Source organism: Eutrigla gurnardus (assembly GCF_963514095.1).
Source record: "Eutrigla gurnardus genome assembly, chromosome: 11".
NCBI lineage: Eukaryota > Metazoa > Chordata > Actinopteri > Perciformes > Triglidae > Eutrigla > Eutrigla gurnardus.
Window position 1 is genome coordinate 13,139,312 of NC_139925.1, and position 22,217 is coordinate 13,161,528.

The 22,217-nt window shown below is 41.8% G+C and overlaps 1 protein-coding gene across 2 annotated transcripts; it reads left to right on the forward strand.

Annotated features, from left to right (window-relative positions):
- The first annotated feature begins 6,321 nt into the window (after positions 1-6,321).
- LOC311021288 (carbohydrate sulfotransferase 15-like) lies at positions 6,322-19,622 on the forward strand. 2 transcript variants are annotated; one of them, XM_084021746.1, is made up of 9 exons: positions 6,322-6,555; positions 9,702-9,773; positions 14,554-15,154; positions 15,765-16,104; positions 16,849-16,986; positions 17,747-17,903; positions 18,013-18,169; positions 18,985-19,132; positions 19,226-19,622. In XM_084021746.1, the coding sequence occupies exons 3-9, from the start codon at positions 14,693-14,695 to the stop codon at positions 19,414-19,416; spliced, it is 1,593 nt and encodes a 530-aa protein (XP_083877872.1). In that variant the 5' UTR covers positions 6,322-6,555; positions 9,702-9,773; positions 14,554-14,692; the 3' UTR covers positions 19,417-19,622. The 2 variants fall into 2 exon arrangements, with proteins under 2 accessions (XP_083877872.1, XP_083877871.1); XM_084021745.1 differs by lacking the exon at positions 9,702-9,773.
- The last annotated feature ends 2,595 nt before the right edge of the window (positions 19,623-22,217 follow it).

Here is a 22,217-nt window from a genome sequence, read left to right on the forward strand (position 1 = left end):
CCTGGCATGTGTGTGTGTGTGTGTGTGTGTGTGTGTGTGTGTGTGTGTGTGTGTGTGTGTGTGTGTGTGCGCGCGCGCGCGCTATCTTCAGCCATGGTGGTCCACAGGGACCGGCCTCATTCCCACCAAGGTTCAAAGGTCAGATAGGAAGAGGGGTGTGTGTGTGTGTGTGTGTGTGTGTGTGTGTGTGTGTGTGTGTGTGTGTGTGTGTGTGTGTGTGTGTGTGTGTGTGTGTGTGTGTGTGTGTGTGTGTGTGTGTGTGTGTGTGTGTTTTTTGCTTTTCCGTTGAAGAACACTGTGGGAGTGTTTTAAAAGGATTCAGTTGTAGACACTGACAATTTTTGATTCCCTCTAATCATTTTGGAACATGTTTAGTTATCTGAAGTTATCATTCACTCATATTAATTAGCACATAGCTCTTGACTGTACCAGGTACTATCCACAACTTTATCTAATGGAAAACCAAAGAATGGAAATGATGCTGATGAGAGAAGTGAACTTTAATAACAAAAAATATTAAAGTTGAGGGCCATAAAACCAAAACTATATGTAATCACAGCTGCTTTAACTGTAATGGCATAGCATTTTAATCAGTGAACAGCAGGTACCACTACATTTAAATTCATCATTGATCTCAGATCAGGTTTCAGGGGGTCTGAAGTCTCACTCTAAATCATAGTGATTAAAAAAAAATCTATGTCCATTTACTAGCTTTATCCGGAGCTTTCAACTGCGAGTCAGTCTTACTGAGCAAATGGATTCCTCTCAGTTGTCAAGGAAACGGCTCATTTGTCATTACGACCTTGACAAGGGCAAAGTCCATCCAGTGAGAGAGACCACAAGATGATATTAAGGCCCTGGAAAGAGCTAGCTGTTGGGCAACTTGAAGGTTGAATAGGTCATTTGGAAAAAAACACAGATTTTCACTTTGAACGCATCGCCAAACCGGAAAAGTCCCTTCGTTCAGAGCTCTGTTCAAAGTCCCTCCCCCAGAACGCCAAACGAGTACTCAATCGGCAGAGTGTGCAATCAGGAAGTAAGCATTGACAGACAGGCAGGCTGTCCAATTATTTTCTCTCGTCTGACTTTTTAGATTGGACGGGGTTTTTACAGTCCTGTCACGGCCACAGATTTGAATTTTTTTTATTTTTTTTATGTCAGAGCATTTAATGTATTCATTGGTATTCATAGGTATGTTATGAGGATTTCAAGTATATGACAAAGTGTTTCTGAATAGAATGACCTACTCAACCTTTAATCTTTTACATCCAAAGTCAACTATCTATATCCAGATTCACTTTTAAAGTCCTAGTGAGGATTCTCTAAATTGTTTTTTTTAATAAGCTACAATAATTGATTTCTAGAAAGCACTGATTTGATTCTTCTTCGTTATACTTTCAAGAATAAAACATCACTTGTAGCTCATTATCTATAATATCTGAATAGTGTTTTATTGGTGAATGACTGTGCACTCCTGAATAGGTTTTTAGTATTAATGTTTAACTGCAGCCAATTCTCTATGAGCTCTAGCTCTTGTAAATATCATTACATCTACATTACATCACCACCTCTACCAGCTTTATGAATCACGGTGTGTCATATAACAGAATGAAGTGTTTTTTATGGGCCGACTGAAGGTATATCTGTTCATCTGCTGGGAACGATGCTGCCTTTGTGCAGGCCAAGAAAAATAGAAGGAAAAGAAAGCAAGAAGCTGCTCCTGGAGAGTTTGCAGACATCCAGGCTTTTGCTCGACTCTTTGGAGTTTTGCGTAACATCTCTCTTAGATGCTTTGTATTTCGACTGCATCCTTCAGCGCAGCAGGGACCCCAGTCAAAGCGAGAGGAGATAAAACTGATTTCTTCAGTACCGAGTGGCAGTCGCTGGCGAAAGGAGCCAACTTGTAATGGTGTTTTTAATCAGTTGTAGAAAGTGAAAGTCAGGTTGAGGTTTAAAGGGGGGGAGGGGGGGCTGCTCGGAGGTTTAGAGAGTTGCTGTTTGGAATTCAGAAGTGAGCTGTGTCTTCCATCCTCATCTCTGGGTCCGCGAAGACATAAAAGCTTAAACAGCTTCGTAGCCAGGAACAAGACTGGTTGAACACCTTTGCACAATTGTTGTATACTCCATGCAGAGTCTTAACATCATGACTGTAACGCTAGCTGTTTCTTTCAGTTAAATTCTGATTAAATCCTTGAGGCTACAACACAAATTACCCAGACGTCAGACCGCCACTGTGCCTGGGAAAGAAGAGACTTGCCAAATGCTTTACAATCAAAACGCTCCCTTCTGTTTGCCTGCAGTCTGCCATCATTTCAGCTGTTTTCTCCAGCTGTAACCAGCCATTAGGAAACAACAGAATGTGTTAAAAGTAAGTATACTTTGTCATTTCAATATTCATAATTAAATCTGTGTTTCCTTTTGGCGTAACCAAATGAGATTTGCCTGATGGGAGTACAGTGTGCGGTCCAATTTTCCGGAGAAAGTCAATATTTTTCCGTCCTTCATGGATTTGTTCATTCTATGATGATCGATGTGGTTTCGATAAAGCAGTTTCTACGTAGACGTGGCCTGCCAGGGAGAAAAAGCTCCCTTGGAAAAGCAGAAAATTAAAAGTGACAAAACAATTAAAACAGCTCACTTGAGCTACAGCAAGAGCAATTAAGATTTAGACGAAGACTTCAGACCTAATCCGACTCATGGGGAACTATTTGGATAACTTCCCAGTTAGGGTTTTTTGCTAAAGACTGTCCATAAATTGGCATAGCGGCATGTGAGTGGTGTCTTATGGGTAAATCTCTGGCAGGAAACCTCGATTAAGCTTGCCTGGGCCATCTTTTCTCCTCCCTCGCAAATTGTTTGAGTGTGTTTTAATCCGTGCACACAGGCCAGCGTAGACACGCTGATGTGATTACAAGACTATTGGCACGGGAGTCAATGCAGGGGATAAAAACAGATTTTCCAAGGAAACGGTTTGAGGAGTGAGTGTGATGTGATTTCATCGTGAGCGGAATGAGGGGAGATTCCAGATCCTTGAATCAACTTGAAACTCTTGGCTGAACTCGAGCGGGTCTGACGGGAGTGTGTTTCCTATCGTCAAATCATTCCACCGTCTGATCAGATGCCGCCTAAAAGCTACGTTTACCGACAATAACAAGGCCTTTACCTTCGGAGGAAAACCTGTTGTCTCTTGGATTGTGTTTGTTTTCCATGTATCACAAATGTGGATATTCCAGCTAAACTCTTGGTATTGATGTACCATCTAAACAATGCATCAATAGTTAAGTCCTGGAATCATCCGTGAAGCGAATACCTCTTTTTAATATTCCCCTTCTCTCTCTCTCCCCCCAAACACTGCAGCTTTACCAGATGTGCTGCTTCACTCGTCTGATGCATTCAAAGGTCAGCTGTGCTAATAACCCAGACGAGGACAGAGCACTGTTAATTACAGTCTGTCTCAAAGTCAAAGACCGCGGTGCTGGAAGAGAGCTCCTCCTCCCTTTGCACACACCGAACACACGCTCATTAGAGGACATTATCTCGCAATGGCTGCTGACTGAACTAATGGCAGTGTAATGAGCTTAGTTACTGCTGTATTATTTGGGGAAAAAAGGGATGCAACAGTCTCCCTTTCACCTCTCACACACAGATTGCGCAAAGCAACAATTTCTCAATCAGGAGTTAAGAGAGGTGAGGCCGCCGTTACACGCTGAAAATCCCGATGTGCCGGAAAGTAAACACTCCAAGGTGATCATCCGTATATTGGACTCATTTGGAAAGGTAGAGATGGAGGCAGCGTGCAGAGTAGAACGTTTTTAATGAGCCTCGCTTTCCTTCAAGGATGGCCAATAACGGTATAAAAAGAGACTTCTTACCTTTCGGAATGCTTAAGCGCGTCTTTGAAGAAGCCGTCAACTTTCCGGAGATGCCAGGGGAAGAACGTAGGCCTGCGTTGAGTATTGGTGGTGTAATTTGGTGGATTCCATAATGTATGCGGACGCATGTCTTCATATTGGGAAGGAAAATGGGAATACTTTTGCAGGCAGGGGAAACAACATTGACACGTCATAAACTTTTTATCTAATATACCTGTTGAAGCAACATTAGCATTTATTTGGAGCCATGCATCACAATGATGATTGTTATATAGTAACATTTAGCACATGTATCATCTACCATATTCTTAAATTAACAGTATTTGTCAAATTGCACATTTGACCTGCTGATGATGCAGAATGAAAAGTTAAAGGTTCTAATTCATAATAACTGCCTGATAAAATCCTCCTCTCCTCTATCCTAAAGTCCATAGATTGACGTTAGCGGTGTATTTGAATACGAGCACATCTATTAACACAAACCACAACATTCAAACTGATCCAAACCAATCGAGGCGGCTGTTGGGAAATCAATCTCCTCGACTTCATCCACACAGCTTTGTGTGTCTTTCCGTGAGTATGTGAATAAATCCCAATCAATTTAATAGCAATTAACAGCAATTAGACTCGGCGTCTCATGCATATGGATGCGCTCTGAAGGGGATGCAATTTATTCAAATGAGACTTTATCTTCGTAGAGCAGTGTCAGTTTCCCAGGGCGGCCTCTTTCACTTGTCAGAAATGAACCATCTCACCTCTTTAAAGTAGCAACCGATTTGGAGCACCAAAGATTAACATTGTGGCAGCCCTCAACATGTCATTTTGTTTCTCTCTTTTTTTCCCCCTCTCCTTCTGTTTATTCCCTTCGAGAAACAGATGTCATGACGGATGGCAAGGGTGTCGGCACTTGACAACAGAATTAATTTTCTTCCTGTAAAGAGGGGGAAACGTGTCGGTGGCACGGCTTATAGAGAAATCTTGTGCTGTAGAGGGAACTGAAAGGGTTTCACGTAACATTTGAACTCCACTGTGCTGATGTAATGGAGTTTAATAATATAAACAGATTTTCAAAGATGCATGTTGATGAGACCCATTCCTCCAGCGACAGTTTTCAGTTAAGGGACACATACACACCATATCTCAAATTGTGGTTGGTTGACTTCCTGCAGTATCTTTTCATGACATGTGTTCAACTTTCACTGATAACAAAGTAGATAAGAGGAAAATAATGAATTGCAAATGCTGTAACTCCTGGGTTGTTGTGAGACTTTGTGATATGATTATTTTCTTTCCTTAAGAGAAATGGTAAACAGCAAAACAGGGATAAAGTGAGTAAACAAAGTGATGAGTATAGCCTCACATTCCTGTGAATCTGCCGTTTGTTCATTTTGGCACAGTGTGGTTTTATCATTGACCAAATGACATTGCGAAACATCTTCACTGACTATGGCTGACTTATGTAAGCAATGAAAGTCCCTGATTGCACAATATGGCTTGCTGGTTCTCCCTAAAAAGGTGCTAAATTCAGATCTATGATCTCCTCACTTGTCTATTTATTTGTTCTTGTGTGTGTGTGTGTGTGTGTGTGTGTGTGTGTGTGTGTGTGTGTGTGTGTGTGTGTGTGTGTGTGTGTGTGTGTGTGTGTGTGTGTGTGTGTGTGTGTGTGTGTGTCCATCCATCAGTATGCCCTGCCAAGAAATCTTCATCGGATCTCTTGGTTTGTAATAAATATTATGCCTGTAAGTCATAATACAACCCACAATAAATGGGTTTTTGAAGAAACAAATAGTTGTTTGCTGCTGTGTCAATGTGCTTTTTCGAATAGAGGAGCTTCAGGGATAAAACAAATAAATAATAATTCAGAAATTGTTAAGCGAGTTCTAAAAACATGCAAGAAAGCTGGTTAATGATGAGCTTCAAAGACACCTCTTCTCCAAAGGGCTCAAGGCCATGCAGTGTTTTACTTCAATACCTTCTCATTTTTCTGTTTCATGCTGGACATGAACATCCAAACACCATTAAATAATTATATGGGGAGCTTTGAGTGCTGCTTTTTCAAAGAGTCTCGTTTATCCACAGAAAATAAAACGTATGCAGCCAAATTAAATACAATGGACTATTCGCAGTAAATGGTGTGGACGTTATGGCGCGTTACTGATTTTATTCTAACAATAACTCACGTTGAATAACACGCACTTGCGTATTTTATCACACGTTTTAATCCGGGGGTTGTTGCTTTTTTCATCAAGTGCATTTCATCCAATTAGGATACGTTTGAAGTAAGTAAGTTAAGCAGCAGCCTTCAATCCATCGATGTGCTTTTAAAGCGGTTCATCATAACGACACGTCGGCTCTGATCGGTAAACCGTTTGGTTGAAAAACGTGAGATTTGGTTGTCTGCTGATCCTGGAGCTGCTCTGTGACGCGCGCCTCCTCCCTCTCTCCTCTCTTCACTCCGCGTCGCGCGCGCAGCGGAGCTCGCTCGGACGGAGTCTCCGGAAAGTCTCGCATTTTCTAACAACCGGAGCCGGCGTTTTGTCAACATGAGCACCGTTCATGCCGAGGAAAGGTTCACGTTACTCACCGATCCGCACAAACGCCCGCCGGTTGGTTTTCATCGCCTAGACTGGGTTCACGAGCGGCTGCACAAGAGGCGCGTGCATTAAACCGAGTCAACTCCGGTGTGAGTATCTTTGTTGTCTTTGTTCAACAATTTGATCGATTGAAAAAAAAAAAAAAGGTTTTGGAAAAGGGGTTAAGTTGGGATGGACGTTTTTTTTATTACTAAAAATGTTGCATATTGTTCCACCTTCTCAAAAGTTTTTAATCATAAATCTTCAAGGAAGCGTTTTGGTCATCTGTTATCAGAGTAGCTGCGTTTATTTACGGCATGTATATGCAGCAACTCAACTTAGCTGAAAATTAGGAATATATAATCAAAACACTTTTAAATAAGTGTCCAGAAATTAATTGTTTAAGGCTTTATGCTGGAATCAAATGTTCTCCCTCACTGAACAGCTGCAGATCCTCTCAGTGTCAAGTCCCTTTAGAGGGACTCTTGGTCTACGAGACTGAAAACAGGCTCACGATGCAAAGATAAACTGCTGTGAACCTTTTCCACACTCCCAACATCTTGCACTTGTCTTGTTATTATGACTCTGTTTATTGTAACGCAACAGTCAAACTGTAAAATCTGACTATTTGACAGATTTCCCCTGGATGATTCCTCCCATTATGCCTAATGGTGTCCCAGCATACATGCCAAAATGAGTGTGTATTGGTTTTCCAGCTCATTGCCGGGGTTCGGTTTGAAGTCTAGGGGTGAGCTATCTCGGATGTGTGAGTTTGTGTGCAATTTCCGTTTGACATTTAGTTCATCCCCCCCCCTTTTTAGTCTGTTAAAGCTGGAGCACGACAGTCCTGACAGGTAGGCTGATGACCTTTGGACAAACTGGCATTTGTGGACTCTCTGTGCAGCTTCTAAATCACCAACGTTGTGTTTTTAATGTTAATTGGAAGGGAGAGATAGCTGCGGTGACAGTTTGTAGCACCTCTCTGCCCTCCATAATTCTGCACACACACAAGCCAAACCTCACTCCCGCTGCTGTGCCCAGGCCTGCAGTCTGTCAGGTCCGCTGGGCAGGAAGGTTTCAGGTTGCCTCCCGATTTTGCGGAACGAATGCCTGGCTGGAGTTGCCGAGATGTCAACGCCATGCTTCTTTTGGCGGGGGGCCGACGCTCAGAGGCTTAGGTAATGCTACAAGTATGAGGGGAGAGGGAGAGCGAGAGGCTTGAACCGTATCAGATTGTTTAGATTGGACTCTGGGGGTCCACCTCAAATGGAAGAAAAGGATTCTGTAACAGAGCGCATTAGGAATGTGGGAGGTTTGCATGATGCTAAATTGTTCTGGCAACAGCTCTGAGTTTCTATTTCAAGAGTTGGACGTTGTTTTTTTACTTCAGAGGACAGCCATCCTCAGTAATGCCCGATCGACTCGCCATTATTTCTGTTTTAGGGAGGATGAGTCAATGTAATCAAATCTTTATTGTTCTGCTATAATGTCATCACCCTAAAAAAATGTGCAGGCAAATATATCATATATATATATATATATATATATATACATCAGTGTGGGTGCAGCCTCAGAACACCCGCACAGGTGTTCAGTGAATTTAATCAACCGGATTAATTGAAGACACCACTGTGTGAGTGTGAATGACATTTTCCTGAGTTTCCTGTTAGCTTTGCTGCACCTGTTAGGGCGGATCACACCTATCACTCGTAGACTTGAAGATTAGCAGCCTTCAACCTGAGTGAGGATTTAATTAACTAGAATAAGTGACACCACTTCATCTAGCTATACTTGTCTTCATGTTCAGTGAGGGAATATTACCAACAAGATTCGTCTGTCAGAAACCGGTTTGACCCTTTAAGTGACCTCCACCTCCGGCCTTCAGACCTGCCTCTCCCGTCTCCCTCACACTCGTTAAACAGTCGGACACACGTTTCCGTGCGTACCCCGCTTGTTATTTATGCCACACACAAACAGCTCGGAGTTTCTATTTCAAGAGTTGGACGTTGTTGTTTTTTACTTCAGATGACAGCAATCCTCAGTAATGCCAGATCGACTCTGCATTATTTCTGTTTTAGGAAGGATGAGTCAATGCAGTCAAACGTTCTGCTCGAGCTGAGTGATTTCCCTGATGGATAATTATTAGTTATTCTCTGGGAGTTTTCTCCATTATTTCTACTCATGATGTCTCAACAGAATCTTTTAGTCGCTCCAGAATGTCTTCCTTCTTTTTGTGGTTGAATTAGCACACGTCACAACAAAAGAAGCCTCATAACGTGTGTTAAACTTACTCAAGTAATCAACGTGGTCACAGTTTGTCGATTTACATTTGCAACACTGAGTGCTCTGTGCATTATGAATCAAGTTCAAGTTTATTATCACACACATAAAAAAAGATTGTACATTCAAATGTAATGAAATGTGTCTGCCCTGGCTATATCCTTACAGAATAATAATAAGCTACAACAGTAATAGGAAATTCTGCAATATTGCTCACATTGCTGTAGAAACCAAGGTCATTCTAAAGTGGTGACAGTTTTGTGACACTCAACACACTCGGCATCTTAACTTTAGCATTTGAAACAACATTGAAACACTTTCTTTTTTTTTTAAGTAGCTTCAAACCAACGGCTCACAAAATTCAACAAATAAAAAAACGTCTTTAATTAGCTGCATAATGTCACCCCGACTGAGTCACCAGCCAGGACAGTGATTGTATTGTGGGATCAGGCGGTACTCAAAGAGAAACAGAAGTCAGTGTGATGCATAGGATATATTTATTATATCAATGTCGCATAATAAGTGGAGTCAGATGATAAATAGAAAATGAAAAAGACTTGTTAGTTTTACCTCTCACACCATTTTGAGTGTGTGAACAGATTTTTGCTCAAAAGGCCGTGACAAAAATGGTGTGACACACAGTTTTCATCTTATAAATCAAATAATTCTATCAAACAAATAGAGTAAACCAGATCAAAACCTAAATGGGACAGCATATGAAGTGTTAAGTCAGTAAAAGCAGAAGTGGAATCAAGTATCAAGCAGGCTTATGAAGCTATGAAGAATGCGTAAAGAAATCAGGCAAGTGCCATCAAGTTGCCACATGTCACATTGTGCGTGCGTTGTGTGTGCGAATAGGGTTTATACTACGAGGTGGTCACGCACAATCAAAAACCAGTTGAACAGCGCTGACAAGTTCTGTCTTCAAGCTTTTTAATCAGAGCAATCTGCAGCCAACCGCTCTCCTTGTTCTCAGGTTTGAGGAGAGCAACGAGCTTCGTTCACAGCTGAACCTTTACCTCTGATCATCTTTGAGCCACAATACAGAGTGAGTACATGCTCTTATGTTGCCATTTAATATGGGAAAGCTTGTGATCATCCATATTCTTGTGTTATGGTCATGTGGCAGAGGCAAGTCCACTGTGGTTAGATGTGTTTGACAAGAATTAATATAGTTATCATTGGTATGTAATCAGAAGAAAAACGCAAAATGAAATCATTATATTATAATGATGTAATCTAAAGGGCTTGTGACACATTAAAGGATCAGTCTGATTTATTACAACTTTGATGTGGGGGCGACGTCTGGGGACGCTGATATAGCAAGACACATGACCGATCAGATGATCTGTGAGATTTGAACAAACCCAAGTTTGGCCTAAACTTTCTTTTACAACATTTTTTTTTCTGGTAAAGTTAGAATTAGGTCTTTGTTGCGCTGCAATTACTCCCAGGATAAAAAACAAATCTTATTTTTGACTGTCTGTTTAAGATTTTACCATTCAGCACGGTAGGCAACCTGGGCCTGGGGCCAACTCACACAGATTTACGATGATGTTTAGATGTGACATATATTGAATTTGGTCACTAATGTAACTAATTGGACCCCAAAATAAACTATCCAGTATTGTATTAGAACTAACATCTCCCCCTTGAACAGGTTGTGCTAATGCCTCTTTCTCTTGTCACTTGAAGTAAACATTTGAAGGCAGGACTTTTACTATATGTTATGAATAGTTTTACTATTAAAGCTTTACTTCAGACGGTTTTGAGTACTTCTTCTATGCTGCCAGTACCAACGTTCCCAGTTAGAGAATGAAAAGTAAAACATGGTCCCCCAAATCAATTCCCGGAAATCACACCCAGCTGCTGAAATACACTGAACACAGGTTATTTCCTCAAGGCATATTAGTCACTTGTTTTGACATGACCGTTGTGATGAAAAAGCAGTGGTTAATTAGAGGTATTTTGCTGGCGGTGATGTTATTAGTGTTACAGAATAATCGAAATAACAGGGTAAAAAATCTTTTACTTCCAGTTGGCTATTCACACTGATTATTACGTTTATTTAAGTGTATTAATATTGAATATGTGATGTTTCAATCCTCTTCTTGTTGTTTCTATGTACCTCGTGTGAAACTCGGTGGATCCTGAAACGTGGAAGCCTCTGTACTCTGTACCATGTAGTAAATGCAGAACTGACTTGAAATGCCCCTACGGTGCCATATTTGGAGAATACTGTGCTATTGTTAAGGGAGTCTGGGCACATTGTCATTTTGGTTGGTGTTTACAGGATTATTTGTTAAATTTGACATGTTTACTGTCAATAAAATCGTCTTATGCGATCTAGTAGATTTCTATCAAAGCTCCCCCTTCAACCTGAGCACAGGTTTAATCTGTGTGGGTGGAGCTTCGGAACACTGTAGGACACACGTTTCAAGCGTTCTCCGCTTCTTATTTATGCCACATCGGTTTTAAAGCGCCGCTGAAGCAAAACAACCCATTACAAGTAGATAAACATCTGAATGCAAATATATATACACTTACATGCTTGCATACATACACAGTTTAGCTTTAGGGGACCACATGTGCGCTCCAGATGTCGCCGTGAATTGTGACGACCTGGCCGATCGAGACAAACGCCGCTGTTAAACAAGAGGTTTAACATTTCTTTGCATTTCCTGTTTTGTTTAAACTGTATTTTTGCTTCAAAGGCCTGCTTATTTAACAGATTAAGGATCTCACAAACAGATTCCTGTGAAGGCAAACTTCATTCTGCGGGGATAGAAAATCAATCCACTCGTCCCTTATCTTCGCGGAGAAGTGGAAAGAAAAGGGAGGACTACCGCGAATGAGATGGATGAAGCCTACTTCCTGAGATAGTTGTGCTCTTAGGGAGCTGTTAGATTTGCCAACATATCCATAAGAGATCCAGAGAAAGATCACCTCCCAGCAGGGAGTAATGGTTATGTTTCTGTCCTTCAAATTACTTTGACTTTTGATTACTTTTTCAATCCACCTGGAGAAATTTGATAGCCACAGTTTCATCGGGATCCCAATCCGTCTTTGTTTGACTCCTTCATCAACAGGGAGGCCGTCTCATTTCCTTTTGTGGCATTAGATTCTCTTGCGCGTCCCATTTTCCAGTGCTGGGCTGCAGCCAAGTCCTCGTCCCAGAGTGTACTGTACAAGGTCAGGATGTGTTTACGCAGTTATAAACACGGAGACATGATTGAAGCATGTTTCAGGAGAAGCTGAGAACGTGCGCCTGCAATGAGCGCCGTGATTGTGGTTCCTTTGTCACGTGGCATTCCTCACATTCATGCTGAGATTTCAACATGTTTGACTGAGCTGAACATCTGCATACATGCAGCGCATACATGCAAGACACTCCCACGTAATGGCACAACCTGCACCCAATATCATAGTAAATGCAGTCCTGTTTTAACATACTGTCACCTTGTCTTGTCTGTAAAGGAGGGAAGACTGGAAGGAAGCGACTGCACTCTCTAAATAATTATCAGCAGCACAAAAGGTTGTATTCCGTATTTGACACACAGCTGTGGAATCTGTACAGCCGGGGCTAATTAAAAATAATGAGATCCGTGATTTTTCCGTGTAACAGCCACAAGCCACAAGACCGATGTGATGGTCCTTTATCACAGCTGGACACATTATCAGGAATCAGTAAAAAAAAGAAAGAAAAGGTCACCTCATTTGTGAGGTTCGGTAGCCTCGAGAGAGAAGAAAAAGCATCTCAAAAGTAAAAAAAACTAATTTAATCATTAACAGTTCTCAAAATTACATGTACACGTGCAAAAGACATGATAATTAAAGCCATTGTGTCATATTTTTAAATCTTGGGGGCAGGGGGCATTAAATAAAAAGCCATGGGTTAATAAAAATAACAGCTGTACCCAATCAGCCTGAAGATTTACCAAATGTCAGTCTGCACATTATTTGATGTAATGTTTAGCGCTGTCGGGTTCACATCCGGGTTCGGGCAGCCTTTCCATGTGGAGTTCACATGGCTTCCTCCCACAGTCCGAAGAGAGGATAGTTTAATCTTGTCTGTCTCTATGTGTCTCTAAGACTGGCGACCTCTCCACTGTGCACCCTGCCTTCGTCCAATGTCAGCTGGGATCGGCACCAGCTCCCACAACACCCCGAATAGGATAATGGATGGATGGATATCTTGTGCAAAGTTGACATTTTGACCTGAGGATGGGGAGGAGGGATAGCAGTGGGTGCATAGTGTTCTCTAAATTCCCTGGCAAGCTGCACCTTTAATAAATAACACATTTGACTGGAAGGTCAGGGTTTAACAAACAGATTAGGATTAATTGTCATACCATAAATAAATTGTGATAACATTGTTGTTGGACTCATGAACATCACTAACTCCATGTTATGGACTATAAGATAATTGAAGCCATGAAACTTTGTACAGGCATTCAAGTTGTCCAGAGGATGAATCTGTCTGTCCTTTTTCTATTGCGCCACAACAAGATGAACAATTACTGCTTGGATTTCCAAGGAAATGTGGTCCACATGCTCTTGTCCCGCCCAGGAAGAATTGTAACAAAGGCATCTAATGCCATGATGTACGCAGGCTTTTATTTTGAGTCAGCAGGACTTTGATGAAATCAATCCCACTTGCTGTTTTCTTCCGGCCACAGATTGAATTTAAGACTAAAGAGGTCTAAAGGCTGTCTCTTCCTCACACTGTTTTTCCCCTCTTGCTGCTGCTCTGTTTCTCCATGTCATGCGGTACACTTGACTCTCACTGTGCTCTTCAATCTCCGTCACATCCCTCTCTTCTCTCTCAAATTCAACAAAAAACAAAGGTCCAAATGGAAGTAGCCGAAAATGAGATATGACTTTAAGTTCTGAGAAAGCTCCGAGGTACAAAACACTGGATCCTACACTTCCCATAATGCAAGTTGATAGTGTCTTTTCTCCATTGGACTCAGTGATGTCGCCTGATGATTGAGGTGCATTGGCATTTCGTTACACTCTGAAATTGCACCTAAAATGATGTAAGTGTGAACATGTTGAGTCACATCTTGCAGGCTGCACTTTAACAAGCCCCTATTGTGCAGCAAGAAAAAGAAACGAAAGTCTTCATGTAGTTCACTGGAACTGGAGGGTTTCATTCTTACAAACTCTGAAACAAAAGAAAAAGTAAAACGTAACCGGCGGAGGAAGTGTTTTAAAAACATTTTAGATTTCCACGTCTGGAATTCATTAGCACTGGACCCTAGAATAATAATGCCTACTTTCTTATTATTCATGAAAACAAAATGCATGCACTTGCCACACTGCGTGTCCACCTGTATCAATAGCCAACCTGGTGTTCTCTGTGAAAAAAGCTTGATCTTGAAAATGATAATTCCAGGTTAAAAAAATAAATCCCTCAGCAAGCTTTGAGCTCGCGGGGAATAATCGTGTGTTTTTAGTTTTGAATTACAGAGCAACTATTATTCTGACCTTGAAAGTCTCTAAGAGAGGCTCGTCTTTGCACGTGCTCTACAGCCCTCGTCATAAAGCGTGGGGTCGCCATGCAGCAGACCACACACCCTCTGCAGCTGACCTCCAACACTTTTAGATGTGATTTATGCTATAGAAGGGAGTATAGTTTGAAATTCAAACTGTGAAGGGGAAAAATCTCCCTGAAATACCACAATATTAAGAGTGTTCATACCACATCTCTTGGAATTACGGGGAGAAAGACTTTCAAAGTACACTGCTGCTTTTTTTGGGTCAAAAATCAAACAGAAGTCATGTATATAAAAAGCTGTGTTTTAACACGTGTTTCTGATCTACAGGAGCCCCTGCTGGAGATGGAGGAGCGTGTAAGAAATGAAGGCAAATAATGACCTGCAGATTTACTACAATGAATAGATTCTTCAGGACACACAGCCTCCTGTGAAGTTTTTTTTTCTACATGCCTGCTTCTATGTCAGTATGTCACTCTCAGACTGCAAAAACGGGAGCAAAGCCCAAGCGGGCCTCGACAGCATGTCCATGACTGAGAACTGTGGGAAAAGGCCCATCTGGACATTGTTGGACTTCAGGCACACGAACATGACTGAAAACCCGGATGTCAAGTGGGTTCCGCTGTTGCTGCTGACGAACCTGCGGAGTGTCTCAAAAGTCAAAGTGGTTAGCTTCCTGATGGGCTTGACTCTGATGTTCCTCATCATGGCCTCCTACATCCTGATGTGGGACAGGAAAGGGCTCCTGCTCACCCCCCCGCCCTATCAACTCCGGCCCGTGGTCGTCCCCACCAGCACAGCCGTGGCCCAAGTCGCTTGTGAAAAGAAATCAAAAGACATGACACTGCTGGTGAAATGCATCGCCTCCAAACTGGAATACACACCCAGGAAGGTGCCTGAGGTAAAGGACATCGTTGGAATGGACTCCCGTGTAAGTCTGACTCACTTATTTCGCTGCACTGAGAGGGACGATTCAAATAAAGGATATCATTTATCGTTGCAGGCTGCAACATGCAGTGTTTTCCCAGGACAATACACTGGAATGTATTTATAAGTGACCGCTTTGACTGCTTTTTGTTGTGGGAGACTGACTGAATAGCAAACAACTTACAATCAACTCTGCAGTAAACGCCTGTGATGCCGGGCGAAGCTCATAATGACCGGTGTTTGTTGAAACCGACAGAGGTGTTGATTCAAACGTCCAGCCAAATATCTGGCTGTGAAGTAAATATCAGGTTCCCCGTGTCAGTAACTGCCTGTAATCCTCCCGTGTTTGATGCGTGTTCTCATCGTTCGTCTTCACGTTACCCTTCGTCATTTTGCTGTGTTTCTGGCTGAGGCATCATTATGTCTGATATACTGTACATCACAGTGACGTAAATCTCAATTACGGAGGTGGCGACGCAAGTGAGTCAGTTAGTTGAATACCTGCGTCGGTTTGTTTTTGGAGTTTTAATACTTGTGTCAGGAGAACTTGTAATGACTGGTGTAAAGTGTTCTTTAGAGTTCTTTCCCTGATCTCATTTTGTTCCTCTCTGCAGCTGTTCTCCGTAATGCCTCGTCATTTCCTGCCCGGCGTCAAGAGCCCTTGCTGGTACGAGGAGTTCTCCAGTGGACTCAAAGCTGATCCGTACAGGAGGAACCTCTTCGCCATGCGCTCAAAGAGCTTCAAGGCCGTGTGCGACCACCTGAGGACTAACTTCCACAAGCACTTGTACCACCGAGGAGGCAAACTGTTTCGCCTCCGCTGCCTGCCGTTCTTCTACATCATCGGCCAACCGAAGTGCGGCACGACCGACCTGTACAACCGGCTGCTGCTGCTCCCAGAGCTCAAGTTCAACAGGATGAAGGAGCCACACTGGTGGACCAGGAAGCGCTTTGGTGAGCCGTTAGTTAGTAGATGGATGGTGTTCCTGTATGTTTGGGTGATGATGGTGAAAGCTGGCTGATCGATTGAAAGATAGTGGGATTGAATTCATCCAAAAGAAAGAATATGGCAGAAAATATACTGATTTAAAATAGTCAATTGAAACAACTATTTTTCAGTTGCTTTCCCTGGCCTTACAATAAAATAGTTATTTAATATTTTTGGCTATATTTTTTCAATGTTTTCTGAAGATTTATGAACAAAGAATATAAGGCATTGATAAGGCTTTGTAAATGTGAAATGAGGAAACCCAGTGGAACACTGGATTCCACTATTGCACCCATATTCCTTTATATTCGGTTGATCAGCAGGTTGGAGCATTAAATTCTAATTCAGAATTCACAAAGAAAATAAGATCAAAGAGGTCATTATTTATTTTATTCAAGCTGCAAAGCTTGAAAAATAACTTCATGACTATAACTGAAGACCCTCAGCAGCTGCTTACTCTGAGCAGACAGCCTGTGTCTATTCTAACATTCCCATGTATGCAATATCTTTTGTTTGAGCATGTACTTTGCAAAATGGAGTAAATGTGTTGTATGTGCAGGTAGACTTCTGATTATTCCCCAGTAACGGAGGCTTTTAAATCCTCCTCAACCTCATTCAAAGCTTATACAATCCATTGAATGAATTTGATGGTGAAGAAGTCCATAAAAGAGCACATAATGAGTGTTATTTTGCTGTACCTCGGGCTGCAGGTTATATCCGTTTCAAAAATGGCTTCCAGGAAACTTTTCCTGTGAAGGATTACCTGGATCTGTTTGACTTGGCAGCCCACAACATCCAAGAAGGAATCAGTGGAAATTCATCTGGAGACCACCGCACACTCATAACAGGTGAACACATGTGACGGTTTGGTATTTTTCATCAGATGGAATAATGTGTCGCCTTTTCTACGTTTCATTTGGGGTTGTCTGAGGACATTTGAACAGCAAAAACAATTGGCTGCTGACCATGACGCCTTTTTTTTTTATTATTGGCAGGCTCAGTTTTGTTTTTTGTTTTGTCAGTGGATTTCCCACAAGTGGCTCCGACCTCAGTGGCGCTCACATAGTCTAGATATTCTGTGGTGAAGAGAACAATATGGTGTTTTTGGAAGTGTAATCTCAAACACCCCTAGGCTCTGTCACATCCACTCTCCATGCATCTCTGGTTATAAATGAGACCGACTCCAACTTTAGGCCTGGCCCTGAGAGAAAGCAGACAGTACCCTCTAATAAACAACGACTTCAAGAAATGACATTTTCAGAGTGAAGTATTGATCTTATTATTAACTTGGCTTTGTAGATTCTCTTGGAAGAAAATGTGCTATTTGACGTTGGTTGCTGAAGTAAAACAAAACAACACATTTTGAATTTTTGCTTGGTTACTTTTCTTTTTTTTTTTTAAATCTAAAAAGTCAGAAATAACTTCAACTATAGATTTGGAGGACAAAATGTCCCCAGATAAGGAAAGCTTGTGTAACACGTCTTGCATATTTTGGTTAAGTTCCAGTTCAGCTCAACTTCGATACATTATGCTTCTGCACCGCTCGCTGCATTTTAAAAAAGCTGCTGTTACCCAAAGGCGACGCTCAGACTGTCAATGTCTTGACAGGTGAAGCGAGTGCATCCACTATGTGGGACAACCAAGCCTGGAGCTATCTTCACCGAGACAGGGAGGAGACGTCGCCTCCGTTCCTGGCGCAGGACTTCATTCACACGGTCCAGCCCGGTGCCAAAATCATCGTCATGTTTAGAGATCCAGTCGAGAGGTACTGTGGAAAGCATATTTGTTTGAAATCATAACTCCTATTTGTTGGCTCGAATCTTCCTTTTCATCGTTCCAACTGGCTTTCAACTCCTGTCTCTTTCCGGTCCTAGACTTTATTCTGACTACCTGTACTTTAAGATGGCCAACAAATCCAGAGAAGACTTCCACCAGAAGGTCGTAGAGTCTGTCCAGTTGTTTCAGTCCTGCCTGTCGGAGACGTCACTTCGTTCCTGCGTCTACAACACCAGCCTCTCCAACGCCATGCCGGTGAGCTGAAAGCCTGAATATCAGTTCACATGACAATAATTACAGCTATTTTTAACTAAACCTCACAACAAACCCCTATTTTCTTCCACGAGACTGCACTCTCGTTATGTGCAGGGAAAAATACAACCAACTCGCTGACCAGAGTCACTTTTAGAGTCACCCTTACATCCCATCAGGCAACGCTCCCTCAGGAGGGAGCAGAGTTACGAGCTCTGTCGGTTGTCACCCCTAATGACAACATGTCGGTGACAGCACTGTTAACAAGGAAGATTGACTGCAGTAAACGCAACAATCAGCTGGACCTGAAACCATTGGAACAGCAGCAGAATCAAAACACTCTGAGAAACACCATTAGGTTCTTTTTGTGTACTCGACTGTCGGGTGAGACTAGGATGAAGCCTTTCAAAATCTGCTTGTGCATCATGGCACAGTATCTTAATGTAGTGTTGCACCGTGGTGCCCTCTTGAGGACTCTGTATGTCAGTGCAGCTCTCTCTTCATTTTACGGTTCAACACAGGAATTAAACTGGCTTTTTGAGTCAGACTTTGAAAAGGCACAAAATGAGCAATACAATCATTACATTATTAATTTAATGAATATAGGTGCTTTATCCTTTAAAGTGGGTTTCCATCTAGCATCTACATGATTTGGTCTCCCACCTGTATGAGTGCTGTTGACTTTTTCTCACCACAGGCACTTTGAGGACTTCTTGTTCATGTTTAATCAACAGTTGACGTTTTGTAGTTCTAGTTGACGAAACAATCTCACCATAAGAAAGTTATGATGTTGACTAATTTGGTTTTTTTCCCCCCAGGTGCGGCTAAATCTGGGGATGTACATCGTCTTCTTGCTGGACTGGCTGACGGTTTTCCATAAGGACCAGATTCTAGTCCTTCGACTCGAGGACTACGCAGCCAACCTCAATGTGACAATCAAGAACGTTTTTGATTTCCTGAGTGTGGGTATGTGTTCTCCCTGGCTGTATGTTTATGTGGTTGTTTCCGTCTCAAGTGTCCACCTCTGTATTGTAAAGGACTCTGACATCCTTCCTGCAGGTCCTCTGTCGGAGCAGGTGGAGGCAGCACTGTGCAAACGGCCCATGTCTAACACCCGGCGGAAGGCAGACAGGAACCTGGGTCATATGCTTCCAGCCACCAGTGACCTCCTCAAGGAATTTCACCAGCCGTTCAACAACAAACTTGCCAGGGTGTTGGACAACAAGGCCTTCCGCTGGAGTAACACCTGAAGGGGCATGAGCATGCACGGAAATGTGGACGTAAATGAACTAGAGCTAAAGCAGTAATGCCTACCGATGGAAATACAGTGGGAGAACTTGTGGGTTATATGAAGGTCTGAATAAGTGTACGGGTTTTGTTTGTGATATTTATTTGCTCTTGAAAGAATGTGAATGAATCAAGATGATAATAAAAATAAGCTGAATTTGTGTTTTAATTTGATGCTTTCACTGTGTTGAATATCATGTGGTCATGGTACTTTGCTTTTAACTTGGCTTTTATGCAAAGAAAAACTTTCTACTGTCCATTTCACATGAATATTAGCTAGAAAGGTGCACAGAAACTAATATAAACTTTGCATTTCAGAGCATCCAGTAAGTCAACAGACCTCAAATTAAAAGGATACATTTTATAGTGGTTTTATAGCACTGGTTTGCACACAAAGTGACTCATCAAGGGACATTTCGCAAGCCAAGATACTTCAATACCAGCAGCTGAAGAGTTCAAACGTCTAACACCAACTGACCCGATAATGTAGTCATCGAGTTCATGTTTTATCATTGACCACATGAGGGCGCTGACACACAAAACTCCAGTAGCTCCACATCCTAACAATCTTCCACAGACCTGCTGTGAAACAATACAGGTCAATGCAGCCATAATAGATTCAGCCTCCTCATACAGTATTTTATATGATCTTTCTTTTCTCTCTTATGAAATGAGCTTTGCGTACGTTACATAAACACTTCTCTGCTGTGATAATGTGCATTGACAACATGATTTTTCTCATAGATGCGACAGACTTCAGGGAGCTGCAGGGCTGAAGACAAACCAAGGAGGGTGACGTTCATTCATTTTGTCGAGGACGTTCGATGTTGGATTGTACGTGTGCGTATTTCAGGATCCCAGTTAACACAGTCACACTTGAGAACTGATGTGAAAAAAACTGCTTTAACATCATCATGCAGCTTCACTACAGCAGCTGGCGTCCAGTGCCTTGCTCAAAGGCACATTAAAGTCAGTCACTTAGAGTGAGGTGTGGTTTTCGATTCACTCCTAAACTGTTGCACAGCGATAAACCATGTTTTCAGCAGCACAATCTACTTATATATCATCCTTCTCCGACCCATCAGGCCTGTTGTGTCTTTGCAAACATATTTTCCCAACAGTGATAATGGTTTAATAGATGAATATGTTTCTGTTTATTCACACATCTGATCCTTTCGTTGAAACGTCTACTTGGTTATGTTTGGTTCTCTGTTGCTCCTTTGTGATTACCTGAGCTAAATTAGGCATGTTGGATAGGGAAATGGGCAATTGAAGCTTTGGTGCTCATTGATTAGTGAATCAATGGAGAACACAATGAATAGAAATCATTCCCCAGACCTAGCAGCAGAAGCTCCAACCTACTGAAAGAGACAGAGGTACAATGGAATACTGATTTATATATATATATATATACTGGTGAGTGGTCAGGGCTAACTTCATACTTCATCTGTGCTGAGTGAAAAACAACCCACTTATCTGCAGACTTGTCCGTTCCAACCACAAAAGTCTGCACTTGACCAGAAAACATGTTTTGTACTGGACAGATAGTGGAACAAATCATGCTATTGTCCAATTTACTTTTGTACCAAACGTTCTGTTATTTATTGGTTTTCTTCACTGTCCTCTGCTAAAATGTTTGTTCTTCAATGAAAGCTGCATAACCTTTAAAAAGTCCACTGTAATTGCTGTTGGCTGTCAGATGTGGAATTAAAACTTGTCTTTGGTCAACAGGAAGTGAAGGAAAAATGATGTTACTGCAGACGACGACATAAAAATAGTAAGTAATAGTGCATTAACATCCAGCATCAAGCACCTTTCAGTTGCCAGCTGAGAACAGCAAACTGCAGACATCTGGCGCTATGATTCAGATAGTACTCAGCCCAATTAATCCAATTATATGCCGCCTCATCCCTGCTCTAATCAGACAGAATCAGACCTGATTCTGAGTCATTCTCTGAATTGTCACGCCACAAACATTTTACGATTCATATGGTAACTTTTAATTGGTCTGTGAATCGTGATGATGATTTATTGTTAATATTTTTCAGCAGAAGGCTCTTAACCACTTCAGCCGTAGCCCTACAAAACATGCTTAAAATAAAAAAAATCAGCATTAGATCCTCAGCCATCAGGCTTATGCATCTGGTCTCCTTTGAAAGGTGAGATCCTGTGAAATTTGAATCCTTGGTAAGTTAAACATTTACCATTCCAGAGTAGATGGAGATGCAATAAAGGAAAACATATGCTTTTTATCCTCACCTAGTGTATATCTTAAATTCAAAGGTAAAAGCATCATTGTAACCAAGAAGAATGTATACTAATTTCTCATAACTATGTATTTTTTATTACGGGACTGTAAATGTGATGAAAATACACCAGAACAGACCACTAATGATACATTTTAGGTTTAAGGTATACTCAGTGTTCACACACATTGATTAATCCTTGGTACAAATAGCATTAACCCCCAGAATCATGGAAATATTAATAAAGACAATGAATGCTGATCAATGAAGAGCTCCACGCAATACAGGTAGATAAAAGGATGATGCCAGGGCCCGAAGTGCTCTCTGAGATATCCACAGATTCGTCTCAGCAAGCTGAATATATGTTAGGAGGCTTTTTGGTGTTACTGCTTTGATACGGCCACCAGGTGGCCACGAACAGCCAGAGCGTCCATTGGTCAGTCAGACTTGAAGATGGCTGCTGACTGCAACTTCCTGTTTGCCCAAGCTTTAGGTCTACTCTAGAACGTAAGTAACTA